This window comes from Tursiops truncatus, chromosome 5 (assembly GCF_011762595.2).
Source record: "Tursiops truncatus isolate mTurTru1 chromosome 5, mTurTru1.mat.Y, whole genome shotgun sequence".
Lineage (NCBI taxonomy): Eukaryota > Metazoa > Chordata > Mammalia > Artiodactyla > Delphinidae > Tursiops > Tursiops truncatus.
The window spans coordinates 42,212,077-42,228,426 of record NC_047038.1 but is presented as its reverse complement, the minus strand read 5'-3'; the positions used below and the strand labels follow the sequence as shown (position 1 = coordinate 42,228,426).

General features: G+C 34.5%; 1 protein-coding gene across 19 annotated transcripts in view; it reads right to left on the bottom strand.

The window, feature by feature from the left end:
• CPEB2 (cytoplasmic polyadenylation element binding protein 2) overlaps positions 1–16,350 on the bottom strand; it is a 64,232-nt gene that overhangs the window by 32,897 nt on the left and 14,985 nt on the right. For 16 of the 19 annotated variants that reach the window (XM_073805052.1, XM_073805055.1, XM_073805058.1 and 13 more), the window contains one exon: positions 31–81. The exons of the other annotated variants lie outside the window; for them this stretch is intronic. In XM_073805052.1, coding sequence (XP_073661153.1) covers positions 31–81 — 51 coding nt within the window. The remainder of the gene's footprint in view (positions 1–30; positions 82–16,350) is intronic. 19 annotated transcript variants of the gene reach the window in all.

Genomic DNA, 16,350 nt, shown 5'->3' with positions numbered 1-16,350 from the left:
GGAAACATAAAATGTTGTTATAAAACTTACCATTTAACATCAACAGATTGTCAGTTCCTGGATGTGGATAGCTCAATCGACCTTTAAAAAGACAGGAAAGGGAAGTTTGAAGATTATGGAACTGTTCGAAAAGCAAAAAAATGGAAGGGGAGTAAGGAGGAGAAATTTATTGAGCACAGTACAGTTCTTAAGGAATAAAAAATTAATGTTTAGCTCAAATTGTATTAACTAAAACTGTCTTTGAAAATTGAAAACAAAAAGAAACAGTTAACTTTAGTTCTTAGAATATAAGAGCACAATGTGATTTGGGAGCAATGCTTATAGAATAAAGCCTATTTGTTTTTTTTTTAATGTGAAAATGATGTAGGTATCCTAGTCTTTTAAACTTAATATAGGATGTGAAATTTAAAAAAATTTTTTCAAATCTGTTTGTAATTTCTGCTAAAGATCTCTTTTCCCAAAAATGATATTTGAAGGAAAGAAACTTACATTCTTAAATAAAAAAACAAAATATCATAATAAAAAATAAGCCCCCCAAACTTATCACAACTTGCTATTGAATTCAATATGATTTTATCAGTTTCATTTAAAAAAAGAAGTTTAGGGCTTCCCTGGTGGCGCAGTGGTTGAGAGTCCGCCTGCCGATGCAGGGGACGCGAGTTCGTGCCCCGGTCCGGGAAGATCCCACATGCCACAGAGCGGCTGGGCCCATGAGCCATGGTCGCTGAGCCTGCGCGTCCGGAGCCTGTGCTCCGCAACGGAAGAGGCCACTACAGTGAGAGGCCCACGTACCACAAAACAAAACAAAAAAATCTTAAATGCTTTATTACAAATGATATTGGAAATTTAACTTGTTCAAAGTTTATAAATGTCATAAAAATATTAAAAATGAAAATATTAAAGCTGAAGAGCATAGTACTTCTTTTGAGTCATCCTTCATTAGAAGTTTTGCATTTACTAAAATGCAGACGGGACAGTAGCACTACATACTGCTGTGGAAGAGAAAAAAGGTATGCATGAACAAACTGTGGTTTATCCAGCAGTTTTACATCATAACACTTATTTGATTAAATGCCAATAGTGAGAATGATTATTGTTTGTAGTCCATTAAAATACAGGATTTTCCTCTAATGCCTGAATCTCTGATAGTCTATTAGAAAGGTACATTAAAATCCACTTAGAAAACTTCTAAAAATTAAATATCTGTGAGATTGCATTTCAGCAACGTTTAGCACAGCCCTTTAAAAAGACAATATGATAGTGTGTAATGCACTGACACCAGGGCGGGGGGACCAATAAATATCTGAATGGATTTGACATGATTAGTAAGGAGTAGAGATTAACTGCATCTACCCTTACCACTTCAGCAAGTACTTTATACGCTAAGCGTCCTTTCCAAAATATCCCATGCAAAACAGATATTTTCTATTGGCTTTTAATTATGAAGCTAAAGAATTTGATTATCTCCAGTACAAGAGCCAAGTGGCAAAGATAAGCTAATTTTGACATTCAAATAGATAGCTATGTGTGTGTCTGTATATATGTATATATATATATATATATACACACACATACACTTATGCATACACACACACTTCATCTGAGCTCTAATTTAACTACACATTTTGTTTTCAGACTCAACACAGTTAAAGTAAATGTTTCTGTCCTTCAAAGGACAATTTACCACCTCTCATTTACTCCTAAGTTTCATGCAGCATGATATTAGTTAACTAAATGACCTCTTAAATAAAGCTGTCATACTCTAAAAAAGCTTATTGTTGTGATACTTTAGTATGGAGTAAGAAATAGAAGAGTATGCACAAAAGGCACAAGACAGAAAGAATTAGGAAGCAGAGCTTTCTTAAACTGGATTTCAACAGCACGTACTTTGTCTGAAGGATCACAGTTTATTTTGGAAATATGCTATTTCTAAACATCTTGTTGCAGCTGACCAAATTTACAGAACAACTTAAAGTCATGAAAAAAATCACTGTTATTTCTTACTTGAGATTGAAAATCAAAATCCCTACAAAAGTGGCAACCTGTATTGCTCTGATCAGTGTAACAAGTTCATTAAGTCTTGTATACTGATAGTGCAGGATGCTGAGGATACACATATGAGTGAGATACAGTCTCTGCTTATGATGTGGTAGGAGAGACAGACACAAATATGCAATTTCAATAAACTCTGCCAAGTGTGAAGAGTTATGTACAGTATGCTATATAAAAAAACACAAAGGAGTACTTAACCAAGCCCAGGGATTCAAGTAAGACTTCCAAGAAAAGTAAATTAAGCAAAGCCTTAAGACTAGTTCCACTTCAAAATACACTCAACTTTCAATTGCCACGTAATTATCTTCTAAAAGGTTCACTGTTCACTTTATTTGTCCCAAGACACAGGTAACAAGATATTTTCATTACTAATAGTTTTTTGACTTCTGGTCTCTAAATGGACTTAAAAGGCACACCTTATGTGGAAAGTTCAAAAGACAGATATCTATTTGCAAATGGATATACATCTGTAAATACGTTCTAAAATACAATTCTCCAAAGAAGAAAATCTCTCAATATAACTAATGAAATATTCAAAAATGAAATAAGCAAATTTAGACTGTTTTAAAATTACCCAAGTACTTTTCCTCTACTGCAGTGAAATACTAATACATCTTTACAAGTCAACTTTCACAGCTGTATTTTACATGGGATAGTATTAAAATTACTTTAATTAAGAACCTGCCAATTGGTAGTAATAACTAACACTGGAGAGCTTATTATGTGCCAGGAGCTTTTCTAAGTTCTTTACAACCAATTATGTAACCCTCATAATAATCCTGTGAGTTAGGTACTATTATCTTCCCACTTGAAGGTAAACTTTGCCATAAGAGGTTAAATAGTTTGCCCAAGGTTACCCCACTGGCAGGTGGCACTGGCAGAATTCGAATCAGGCAGATTAGCTCCATACTTAGTCACTATCTTATAATGACTTCCTAGCTAATAAAATAACCTGGAGAAAAGTATGCATGGTTGGTTGTAGGGTAAATTCATCCATTAAAAATATTCACAGAATAATTATGTAGCATAATAGCTAACTTATACTTTAATATAGAAAAGAAAAATAGAAAAAAGCCACATTGCTATAAAACCAATTTCTCCCTATTATCTAAGGGCCTGTGGCACAGACCGGTAGTTGTAGACTAACACCTGTTTCTGTCGATACTAGGACACCCAAATGGACAGACACAGGGCTGCCCAGAGTAAAAAAGTAAATTTCCCAGCCTTTCTTGTAGTTAAGTATGCCCATGTGTCTAAGATGTGGCCAACAGGATGTAAAACAAAATTGGTAAGTGAAGTTTCTGGAAGGTATCCTTAAAAGGGAACATCTTCTCCCTTTCTTTTACCTTTTCTCCTGCTTGTCGGAATGAATGCAGAAGCAACGGCTCAACTGAATCAGCCATCTTAGATCATGAGGCAGAAGCTGGGTGTGAAGGATAGCAGAACAACAAGACAGAAGGACCCTAGATCCATGAAAATCACAGTACTGCTTCTAGGAGTGTTATGTTTATGTAAAAGAAAAAAACTTCTATGTTGTTTAAGCTGCTTATGAGTTTTCTGTCATACCAGAAGAAACTAACCTTACAAATAAAGTCCTCTAGTAATGAGTTTGGGCAAATTGAATTTTAGGTAACTGGGTTATTATTTATTATTGTGAAAATATGATAAAGTATAATAATTTAATGGTGGTTTTAACATATCTATAAGTAATCGGTATATACTACCTCTTGGTACTTTTTCTTTTACATTAAAATACTATAAAATTTAAAATAAACAATTTTGAAAAATATATATTTATTCTTAGGTGTCAGTGAATAACTAGAGGACCTACAGTCTCAAAAATTGTCTTATTAGTCTATTATGATTTTAATATACATAATACATATATAAAAAAACAATTCATGTTAGCCATTTCAGATGCATATTAGAGCATCAAAAAACACTGAGAAATATGACAACTGCATACAACTTACCAATTATAAAGACAAATTACCAGTTACTAAAATTTTAACAAAGCAGTATTTAAAGACCTTCATTCAATAAGTTAAGCCAATATTAGACTATTCACATATATACATTTATTGATATATATCAACATATGAGTTCTTTCTCTAAACTACTTACTACCAATAAAAAGAACTTACCAAATAGTGATAAAATTATAACATTTCTTATTTCACTTTTTCCTTGGATTTAAACATTCTTTTAAGTTACAGATATATGAATTGGAAAGGATAAAATGAAGCAATCACTTCCTCAACATCTCTTAATGTTTGTGTATTCTCAAATTTAAAGCCTCTAGTTAACAAGAAAATGTCCATTTGATGAAGTATCATCTTATTTCCTTTCCCAGATACCATACTCTCTTGGTTTTCCTCTATCAGCAGCCACTCCTGAAGTCTGCTTTGCTATGTCCTCTTCCTCTTTTCAACCTTTAAATGCTAAAGCCCCAACGTTCACTCCTTGGACTTCCCTTTCTACGCTGCCTCTCTATGTGATATTATCTACTACCAAAACTTCATATGTCATCTCCAAGCAGATGACTGCAACTGCAACTCTCTACCTCAACTCCATATTTCCGCAGATCAGTATATAGCACTTTTTTCCATTAGTTTGCTCATCCCAAAACCTTGGGTTACCTTTTCTCCTCACTGTCTAATCTGTGTATAAATCTGTCAACTGTTCTATTATCAACATACAGATCAACCTGATTGCTCTTCACCAGCTCCTTCACTGTCTCCCTGGCCCAAGCCATCCCCATCTCTTCAGACTGCCAGAATAACCTGTCTAGTCTCCATTCAGCAGTCTGTGTGATCCTTTTAAAACGTAAGTCAGCTCATGTTGTTTTATTGCTTAAAACCCTCCCACACTTAGAATAAATATCTGGCCCCTCATGCTCTACCATTCTAACCACATTGGCTTCTGCTATTACGTAAACATACTAGGCATATTCCCATTTCAGGATCCGTATTATTTCCTCTCCTTTCTGTTTGAAATGCACTTGCCTAGATATGACAAAAGCTTGCACCTCTCACTTCACTTAGGTCTTTAAGAGATGCCATCACAGACCATCCTGTCTAAAACAGCAGCTTCTTTCTTTCTCTATTCCCTTGACACTATATTTCTTCCTTCATAGCACTGATTCCTGTTGTCTCTATCCTTCATTCAAACAGATGCATAAGGGCAGGACTTTGTCTTTTTTTGTCTTTTTTATTCCCTACTCTAGCATCTAAAACAGAGCTTAGTACATAAGAGACTCAAATATTTATTAAATGGATGAATGAAATAGCTCATTCTGTTATGTGAAACATAAGCTCAATCTAAAGCACAGTACCTAAATATATGTTTGTATGTGGGGGCATGGAAAGGACATTGTCTCAGTGAATGGAAAGATCAAAGAACAAGCTTTTATCAGTTCATTTCTAAACCCCTTAAATATGGGGAGGGGAGGGAAAAAGACAAGTCTTGCTTTTTGCTCTTTGCCAAGATTAATTTTTCCCTTCTCCACGACTGTTTTCTTTTTCTTAATGAATACATCCAAAAAATGATCTCCAAAGCCCCAATATTCACAGTTAATGATGCCTCATTATTGATGAGAAAATTGCTGAAGAACATGCCACACATTCTGCCAACTCCTTTTAATAGGAAAAAAAAAAACATTTAAATCACATATTAGAATCATAAAGAGTTTGAGTTAGAACATTAAACCAACTAGTAAGAGAGGCAGTATGGTGTGGTGGTTAAATGCACAAACTCAAGAGCTATTAAATTCTACCACTTACTAGCACTGAAGCTTAGACAATTATTGTTAGTAAGCCACCAGTCATCCAACTGTAAATTAAGGGTAAATATCTACCCTTAGTTGTGAGAATTAAATAAGTTAATACATACATGTAGAGTCCTCAGAACAGTGCTTGGCATATAACAAGTGCTCAATAAATGATATGTTATATACTGTATACATATATTAAACACACACACATACACACACCCTCAAATGAAAAATTCTAATATGAAAAATTCCTTTTTATATGCTTTAAATAAAGCATTGCTCCCACTGGTTTGGTACACTCTTCTCATATTTTTTTCATTATCTACATTTCACCTTTACTTTGAAATCTAATTAGAAAAAAAAAAATGGTTCATAGGAAGCCTGGTAAAAGCCACTCAGAATGTGGTCATTACCAACCTTGAATAACTCCAATCTCTGCTCAGATCCTACGGGTAGGACAGTCATTCCTGACCTCATTCCCAAATCTCAATGCATGCCTCATAAAAGCCTACGAATAAGATCATACAAATGGAGAAAATACCCTTAGATCCAGATCCCAAGAAAGCAACAGAATCATTCCTTAACTACCTCTAATAAAAGCCATCAATCTACTTTAGTTTCCAGGAAAATTAATCAAGTTAACTAACTCTTAATTCAGGATCTCATCATAATTTTTTCACCTAATAATTATTTATAACTTTTTAAACTTTTATCCAATTAATACCAGAAAATATATTAAGAAACATCAAGGAACATAGAATAGCAAAAAGTTTATTTCAAGTAAAGTAGAACCACAAAGAAAGACAAAAAAACACAAAAGGCTAAACCAAAGTCATTAATCATCTGGTAAGATAATGTATTATCGTAAAATTACTTCAATAAAACTGGTACTAACTGATATATGCAATTAATGTTAAAATCAAGTTGCACTAATGGTCACAAAACTTTAAACTGTAAAAGGGTTTACTAACAAAAATAATATTAAGAATAACAAATGGGCAATCAAACATCATCAGTGGCAGTATAAACTGGCATAAAACTTAAAAATAAGTTGCAATATACATCTAGAGCCTCAAAAACAAATGTATTAAGTTTATTCTATGTATATAAACTCAGAAAGAGCTCACTGAGTTTTATTTAAAAATTGAAATACCTAAATGTCCAACTATAGGGGAATGGTTATACAAACTATTTTACATGTGTGTAAATAATTTTAAAAGTTCTAAACAAATAATGATAAAAAATTATTGTGGAAAAATGTTTAATCATTCAGCCAATAATTTATTGAGCCCCTTCTATTTGCTTGGCACTAAAACAGATGCTGATTAAAAATAAAGCAAAAACAGAAGTGGTCATTGCTCCCATGACACACTATCATGTGAAAAGTTCTATACACTGAAAAAAAAAAAAAACCTGACTGAATCAAAAATAAATGAGAAAGGTGCTCAAATTAAAAACAAATATAGTTCCTTAACAATCTTTACCAAAGTAACCTACTATTGACTATAGTGTTAGGGAGGCTTCACTAAGGAGTAAGTGGACTAGGAGTTACAGAGACTTCCAGCTGAACATGGAGGACTGAACACATGTGCTCATCTCTGCTGCTTTCTGAAACCACTAAAATGATAGCACATTAGAACAAAGGGAATGGGAAGAGATCACAGAAGAATCATATCAACATTTTCAAAAGCTATGAACATGAATGGGTGAGTGGTAGCTGACTTTGGAGACCAGAAATCATTGAAAGCACTGAAAGCAAAACTGGTGTGTGCCTGGGGAAGATTATCAACAAACAAGCCATTTACTATAGCAGAAACCTGGAAAGGTTCAGAAATAAGAAGCTCTGGTTATCACTGAGAGTAAATATGAGTAGAACTGAAAACAGGAAGGCTGATGATTGCTTGTCAGTTTCTGCATGAACCAGAGAGACACGCAGCCCCTTCTTTGGCTCTTCTAAGAAGGCTAGTAGTAGACAGGCATACAGCTCCCAGGCAGAAGAATGGAAGACATACATCCAGGTTCATTCCACAGACCAAAAGAAAAGATGTGAATACAAACATTGTGATAGTTCCATGATTGGCTTACAGTAATGCTCGCTAGATTATAAGCCCTAATTACATACACAGTTTCCAATCACCATTTTTGTCTTATCTTTAAAAATGAATGGACAACCCTCAGAATGGGAGAAAATATTTGCAAATGAAGCAACTGACAGAGGATTAATCTCTAAAATTTATAAGCAGCTCATGCAGCTCAATAACAAAAAAAAAAACAACCCAATCCAAAAATGGGCAGAAGACCTAAACAGACATTTCTCCAAAGAAGATATACAGATTGCCAACAAACACATGAAAGAATGCTCAACATCATTAATCATTAGAGAAATGCAAATCAAAACTACAATGAGATATCATCTCACACCAGTCAGAATGGCCATCATCAAAAAATCTAGAAACGATAAATGCTGTAGAGGGTGTGGAGAAAAGGGAACACTCTTGCACTGCTGGTGGGAATGTAAATTGATACAACCACTGTGGAGAACAGTATGGAGGTTCCTTTAAAAACTACAAATAGAACTACCATATGACCCAGCAATCCCACTACTGGACATATACCCTGAGAAGACCAAAATTCAAAAAGAGTCATGTACCAAAATGTTCATTGCAGCTCTATTTACAATAGCCCGGAGATGGAAACAACCTAAGTGTCCATCATCGGATGAATGGATAAAGAAGATGTGGCACATATATACAATGGAATATTACTCAACCATAAAAAGAAACGAAACTGAGCTATTTGTAATGAGGTGGATAGACCTAGAGTCTGTCATACAGAGTGAAGTAAGTCAGAAAGAGAAAGACAAATACCGTATGCTAACACATATATATGGAATTTAAGAAAAAAAATGTCATGAAGAACCTAGGGGTAAGACAGGAATAAAGACACAGACCTACTAGAGAATGGACTTGAGGATACGGGGAGGGGGAAGGGTAAGCTGTGACAAAGCGAGAGAGAGGCATGGACATATATACACTACCAAACGTAAGGTAGATAGCTAGTGGGAAGCAGCCGCATAGCACAGGGAGATCAGCTCGGTGCTTTGTGACCGCCTGGAGGGGTGGGATAGGGAGGGTGGGAGGGAGGGAGACACAAGAGAGAAGAGATATGGGAACATATGTATATGTATAACTGATTCACTTTGTCATAAAGCAGAAACTAACACACCATTGTAAAGTAATTATACTCCAATAAAGATGTAAAAAAAAAAAAATGAATGGACAGCAAAGGATCATAAGATATTTGACGACAGCCTCCAGCATGAGAAAACGAACAAATAGAAAAGAGGAACTTAAAAGAAGCACAGACAATCCAAGGAAATGGAAAAATAATCTTCAAAACTATAATACAGTGTTTAAAGATAAATACTCCAGAGAAATAAGATCAAAGAATAAAACTAGGAACGTTTTCAGAATTTTTTAAAGAGGGTCTTAAAAGTTGTTCAGAGAAAAATTTTAAAATAAAAAAATCATTAGAAGGGTTGAAAATAAGAGATGAGGAAACCTTTCCAAAAGCAAAACAACAGATAAAGCAATGGAAATTAGAAAAGCAAATGATGCGTATAGGAGACTTAATATTTCAAGAACAGGAATTTCAGAAAGAGGTAACATAAAAAACAGAAGGGAAGAAATTATCAAAGAAATATAGTAAATTTCCAAGAACTGAAGGAAATTAATCTCTTAAATAGGATGGCTCAATGAATGTGCAGTGCAATAAATAAAACAATGAAATGGAAGGAAGGAAAGATGGAAGAAAGGAAAGAAGACAAGGGAAGAAGACAGGTAGGTAAACCCTTCCCCACCACCATACATTGGAAGACCTGCATTCATTATTACAAAATTTCAGAACCACAGGCATGAAAATATTCTAAAAGCTTCCAGTAAAAAAAGCAAAAATTTAAAAACAGAAAATAAGACAATCAATCAATCATACAAATGAACAGGTTTTATAATGGTATTATATTTACAGTAGCCCTGGAAGTAATGAAGCATTGCTTTCAATATTCTAAATTACTAATATATAATTCCACACCAGCCTATCATCTTATGTAGGTAGAATAAACATGTTTTCGTACATACAAGTCTCAAAATTTATATCCCGTCTGAAGGAAGGTTCTGTAAGACAGGCCCAATAAAACAAAGGCATAAACCATTAAGAAAGCACATGGAGATCAGGACATGAATTCCCAAGGAAAAAGGAATTCCTGGGATTAGGAAAGTCCCAAAATGACAGTTACGGTGGGCTACAAGGATACCTACAACAGCAGGAAAAAAAAAAAAATCAATCTGAATGACTATTTGATGTTTTTACATGTATTGAGAGAAGCTTCAGTGTTCTATAAATATATTTTGGGATGAATTAGTGACTAGTACTTAGAAAACTAACCAAACAAACCAAAAGAGATGATGATTAATTCCAGGAAAAAGAAAGTTATATGAAAAAGAAAATGTTATAGTACAAAACATATGAAGTACACCTATGAATAATATCTGTATTATCATAGTAAATATACCCTCTAATTTAAACAAAAGTGGTCCTAAAATAATTTTGAGAGGACAGAGCAGGGAGAATGTTGGGGTATGGGTAAGTTAAAGTAGATAGTCAAAAGATAATACCTAAAATGTAGGAAATATAAAACATACACTAATTGGTAAAACAAAGTTGAAAGTGGCTACATCTAGGAAACAGGAATCAGAAGTAAACAGAGAAGAATGAGGGAAAAGATTTCTATTTTTAGCTCTGTAAGTCTTATGGCACTATTTCACTTTTTAATCTATGTACATATATTTTTCTTAACTAAGTTTTTAAAAGCTAACCTGGTTGGAGGGAAGGTAAACATTGGAACATCTCAAATATCTTATGCTTATATATTTTAAAAGAAAAGACTAGAAAAATTTTACACCAAAAATATCGAACGTGGTTATTTTAGCTTGTGGAACTATTGATGATTTCAAAACTTTTGTTTTCCGAGTTTTTCCAAATTTCTTTTAATGAATACATACTACTTTTTGTAATAAGAAAAACATTTTCAAAAGGATAAAGTCCTATACTCTGGAGGAAAAACCTTCATTAGAGATTCTCAGATCCTTTTCAAATACCATAAGCAGCTAAAATTCATAGGCCTAGTTATCCCATATACTTGCTTTTATCACTGCAAGTTCTATATAGAAAGTATTCTTTTTGTTTTTATTTTCAATTTAAAAATAAGAGTTACAAGCCCATGTTTAAAGTTCTAAGAAAGATGCTTTGTGTGAATAACAAGCTTTTAATGAACACATATATTCCCTGAATAAATGTGATTTTTAAGAAAATTCATTGTCATTTCTGTGTGATGGGTTTAAGTTTTTAAAAAAGGAACTGCAGTCTGATGTAACTCAGATCATTTAGTTGAATATTCAAAGATGCTTGGAAGAAATAACAACTATACTCTAAATTTAATAATATTTTTGCTAATTAAGACACATATCTAAAAAGAAATAAAAATTTAAAATCTCTATCCATGATACCATATTTCAAATAAGTCTTCTAAAACAAGAACTTTTACAGCCACACTTTCAAAATTTCTTTTTCAATCTGCAGGCATTACGACAGAAGGTAAACTCTTGTAAATTGTACTTTCCTTAAGATGAACTAAATTCTGAGTAGTTGGGGGTAAAGGTATCAGGTATGTCACAACAGTGATATCTCTTAAAGTCAGAATACATATAATAAAATGTATATGGCTTCTATATAAATATAATTTATTCCAAAGATAATGATTTTTTTCTCTTTATCAAAGGCCAGTGATCTACAGGAAAAAGAAAAAAAATCAATGAAGTAAAGGGAAAAGAATATGTAAATTCTACTTGCTCCTTTTTAAAACAAAAGGAAACATTTTATTGAAAAATTTCAAGCATACATAGCAATTCATCCTTAATTATCTTTTTTTGAAGACATTCTAATGAAATGATTTTTGTCGTATACTTTTTTTGGTACTTGTGAAAATTTTGACTCAGGAACCACAAGTGGCTGAAGAAAAGCAAAACTGGTTCTGAGAAATGCATGCCTCTCTCTGTCAGAGTGAATAAGCTAGGGCAGTTTAAGAGGAGCCATGTAACTACTTTGGCATGGATATTATTGGTATCAGTTTTATTTTTCACTCTGATGTATTTTAATAAATTCCACTAAAATTTTAAAAATTCTTCATAGATCTCCTTGATCTTGTTCTCCTATACGAGAGTTTCTCAAAGTGTACTCTCGTTACATAGTCTGCAATGCTCAATCTCTAGGAGCAGGGTCCTGAAACCTGCCCGTTAAACATGTTCTCCAAGTTTGAGAACCTCTGTCCAGCTTAGAAGTTCTTAAGTTCAAAATGTAAGTTCTCACACCAGACTTTTAGAAATTTATACAAGTTATTTTGTGACTCTGTATTTCAATTTTATACTAAGGCAGGAGAAGAGAATCAGAGGGAAAAGAGAAGTGTCTTCTTCGAAGAAATGCAGCAAGAATTTACTTGGTACTACCAGGACCACTTAGCACCTTATAGAAGTCATTCCTTATTTTCTCAGGGGTTATTTTCCTTAAAATAAGCAGAGAGTTTTACTTCAGGAGTCTTAGAATAGGAGTTTAGCAGTCAAGTAATAAAAATGATGCTAGATATATAAAAACACATAATAAATAAAAACATTTTAAAGGCATCCACTTCTAAAATATGTTGGTATTGTAAAATCACGCTCTAAATCCTTTTTCCTGAATTCCCCTGAATTGTTCAGGGAACATTAGTAAAGGCATTGTGACTTGCTGAGACAGATCCTCCTAAGATTGTTATATAAGCTACATTTCTTCCTACTGTTCTCAAATGATCTTTTATGCGCTTAAATTAAATTTTTTTGTTCTCCCTTATGCTTTGGAGGAGGGGGTAAGCAATTTTTGGTAAAAATGCTTACACAGTAAGACCTTTTTTGTAAATTGCTGAGGGCAGAGAGGGAAGAGAGATTAACAATAATCGCTGTCTTGTTCTTTTGTTTAAAGGGGAATGCACTGACCCACACATACATAAAAAGATCACAGATTATTTAAAATAGGTATGCAAACACAAAACTGCAGAATCACAGAACTGCACTTGGCAAAGCATGATTTACTTTAACCATTAAAAGAATTCATATTTGTCCTTTCTTTGAAAAGGAAAATATTTGTCAAAAATCAAGACAGTCATCAGAAAATAGGAGGTTCATGGTGAGAAACCACTGCAGAATAAATAAAACAGATCAGTCAGTGCCACTCGTACTAAGGAAAGTATAAAACAGTGTGTTACTGTTCACAGTACAGAGGAAAAGGCAGCAGTCCCCCCCTCCCCCCCACCCTTGGACTGGCTGAGCGGTGTTATACCCAACCAGCATCAGGAAGCCCTGAACAATCTATGCCAGGACCAGTCTGCTTTCAGTTCCTCAGTTGTGATGAGCTCTTAAATACAACCTGGTCCCTTTGTCTAGGTGATACTTTCCCCCCCAATATTTTTTCATCTTTGTGCTGCTCAGGTTTCAGGTCTCAGCTTTCTTTACTCCATAGCTACGTTAGGTACCTCTACTTATTACCTCCTTGAACACTTTATAACCTCTCTCTATACTATTTCTAACACTTGTAGCTATATCTATACATAATCTGCATGTATTGCATGTATACATCATGTTATATTAGTATATTCTATGTATCTATGTATATTACACATATAAAGTCTCTCTTTCCCCCTTAGGCTGTACATTCCACAAGAACAGAGACCATGTCTGTTTCACATAATGCACAGCAGGGTCTTGGACACTGCATGGTACAAAAGTAGAATAAAAGGAACAAAAGTGGAATAAAATACATTCAGAGCCCCATCTTTGGTTGCCATCACTTCACATCTTTAGAGCCTCGACAAGACCCTTCCACCTGCTATGCTTGACTATAAAGAACTTAACATTAAACAGTGACCTACTGACTTGTAAAAACCATCAGGCTTGCATTCTGGGCTTAAGTGGGGGTGGGAGGGTCCTTCTGTTAGTATAATTAGTCAGTTATCAGTCATGTCAGTAACCTGCCATAGATTTTCTTTGGATTCCGGAGAGCTGCTTGATTGCTTTTCTATCAACATTAACTCTTACCTGAAGTACTTTCTCTTTTCCTTTAGAGAAGTAGAACCAAATGCAAATTTAGTTTTTGCCTTTCATCTCTGTGGAAGGCAGCTTCCATGATGGCCTCCGCTGATCCTTGCCTCCTAGTAGCCACAGCTCTTGAGTAGCAGACTACTCCCCAGCTGAGCAGGGCTGACCTATGTAGCTAGTAGGATGTCATGGAAATGATGGTGTGAGACTTCCGAAGCTAAATCATAGAAGACACTGGGGCATTCACCTTGAGCTTTATCATTTGCTCTGGGGGGAATCCAGCACCATGCTCTGAGGACACTCCAGCAGTCCTGTGGAGAGGTCCACATGATGAACTGAGTACTCCTACCAACAGCCTGCACTAACTTGTCAGCCACATAAGTAAGCCATCTTGAAAAAGGGTTCTACAGCCTTAGTCAAGCCTTCAGATAACTGCAGCCTCACTGATATCCTGACTGCTACCTCCTGAGATCTTCACCAGAACCAATCAGCCAAAGTGCTTCTGAATTCTAACCCACAGAAACTGCATGTGACAATAAATGTTTATTGCTGCTTTAAGCTACTAAATTTGGGGGTAATTTGTTATGCAGCAATAGATAAATAATATAATCTTTCGTTACTCAAGTTCATACAGAAAATTTTCTAGAAACTTTCACCATTAACACAAAGGGAAATAAGAAATTCATTTTTATTTTTTCAAGTTTACCCCACAACTCCCTCCTCCTTGTTCATTAGATCCCATAAGGAAGACAAAGCAAATGGTTGGTTTTTTTGAAAATATTTTAGAAGGATAAAATATATTCTGTTTTTTAGAAAAAAGAAAAGAATTTCCTTATATTAAATAGAGAATAGAATTTTCTGAAAGGGATGAAAAGATAAGAGAGATGGGATAGAGGCTGAAGTGATGACCTAAAGATCAGGAATGGAAGGGAGGAGAAGCAAATTCAGGGATTGGTTTCACCTACTTGTCATAACCTTGCTTTCGCAGATTTTACTGAGGCCCAGCACAAAGAAGATGTGTAATGATCAGAGTGTGGGGAGGAAGATACACAGTATGATATCCCAGAAGGCAGGGAAATTTGTACTAGTAATAAAAGAAAAAAACAAGTGGAAGCACTTGGTATCAAGATAATTTTTAAAAGGTATATGATGGCAATTTGGCAGAAGTACCAGTCTTATTTCTTAATTCTATGTGGAGAAGCATTCTCAAAATGTTTTTTTCTTTTATTTTTTTTCTCTGTTCCCTGTCATAATAAGTGTAGAACATAAAATACTCCAATTAGAAACAGAGATGATTCCTAAAGGTGGTGATAAGCATGTTTTTCCCCTTCCCACATCCAAAGATAATTTTTCTAACAAAATAATTCTGAATTAACTTGAGGTTTTTAATTACTAAATTCCTCTTAGCCTTATGCTGCTTCCATTTTCTTTTTCAAAGTCTTCTTTCTAGGTTTTCCTCCACTTTTATTATATAACAGGCTAGAAAAAAAAGAAAAACTGAGATAATTAATAGTGAGATAATGTTTTCTCTTAACATGTTCAAAGGGCTTTTTTAAGGAAGACTGGGAGAAACAACAATGAAAAAGTTTTAATTATTCACTGGTAACAGTTAATACTGACTTTATCTTGTATTAGAATTTCTAAGGGTTTTCTATCTACAGAAGGCAAGGAAATAAACAGAGGGAAATTCTTCATAATCACAAGCTGCTTGCCGGTTTCTATTCTTAAACAGTGGATCCAAGACAAATGCCACTGGAACTGTCGGGATAACAGTGAAAAAAAACAAGCCCTCAACTACAGATACTCAAAAAATTAGGCTGAATTTTAGTTAGAAGCAACCGCTCTCAAAAAAACGAAAACCAAAAATCAAAATATAACTATCATTATTAGTTTGTGAGCAGAATTAACATTATCACACATCACTGACAATCACCAATGATCCCCTGAGCTTCTCTAACAATAAAGGAAATAGACAAGAAACTCCTTCACAAGCAAAATCCAGAATCAGAACAAAAATGTTTAGATATCTGATCAATATTGCCAACTGAGCCACAGCCATCATCTTGCTGCCAACTCTGAAGTTCTAGAGTTTTTAGGCTAACTCTTGTAAGGTAATTCTTGGCTTTACAGAATTAAAGACGGAAAGATTACAAAGTAACCCGTGGTTTTGACTCAATGAGAGATGTTGAGCCAGAACCAACCAGTTAAGCTGCTCCTGAATTCCCGACGCCCAGAAACTGTGTGAGGTAATAAACGTTTATTGTTTTAAGCTGCTAAGTTTGGGGATTGTTTATTAGGCAGCAACAGACAACTAACATCTCTCATCACAAGTTCACACCATTTGCT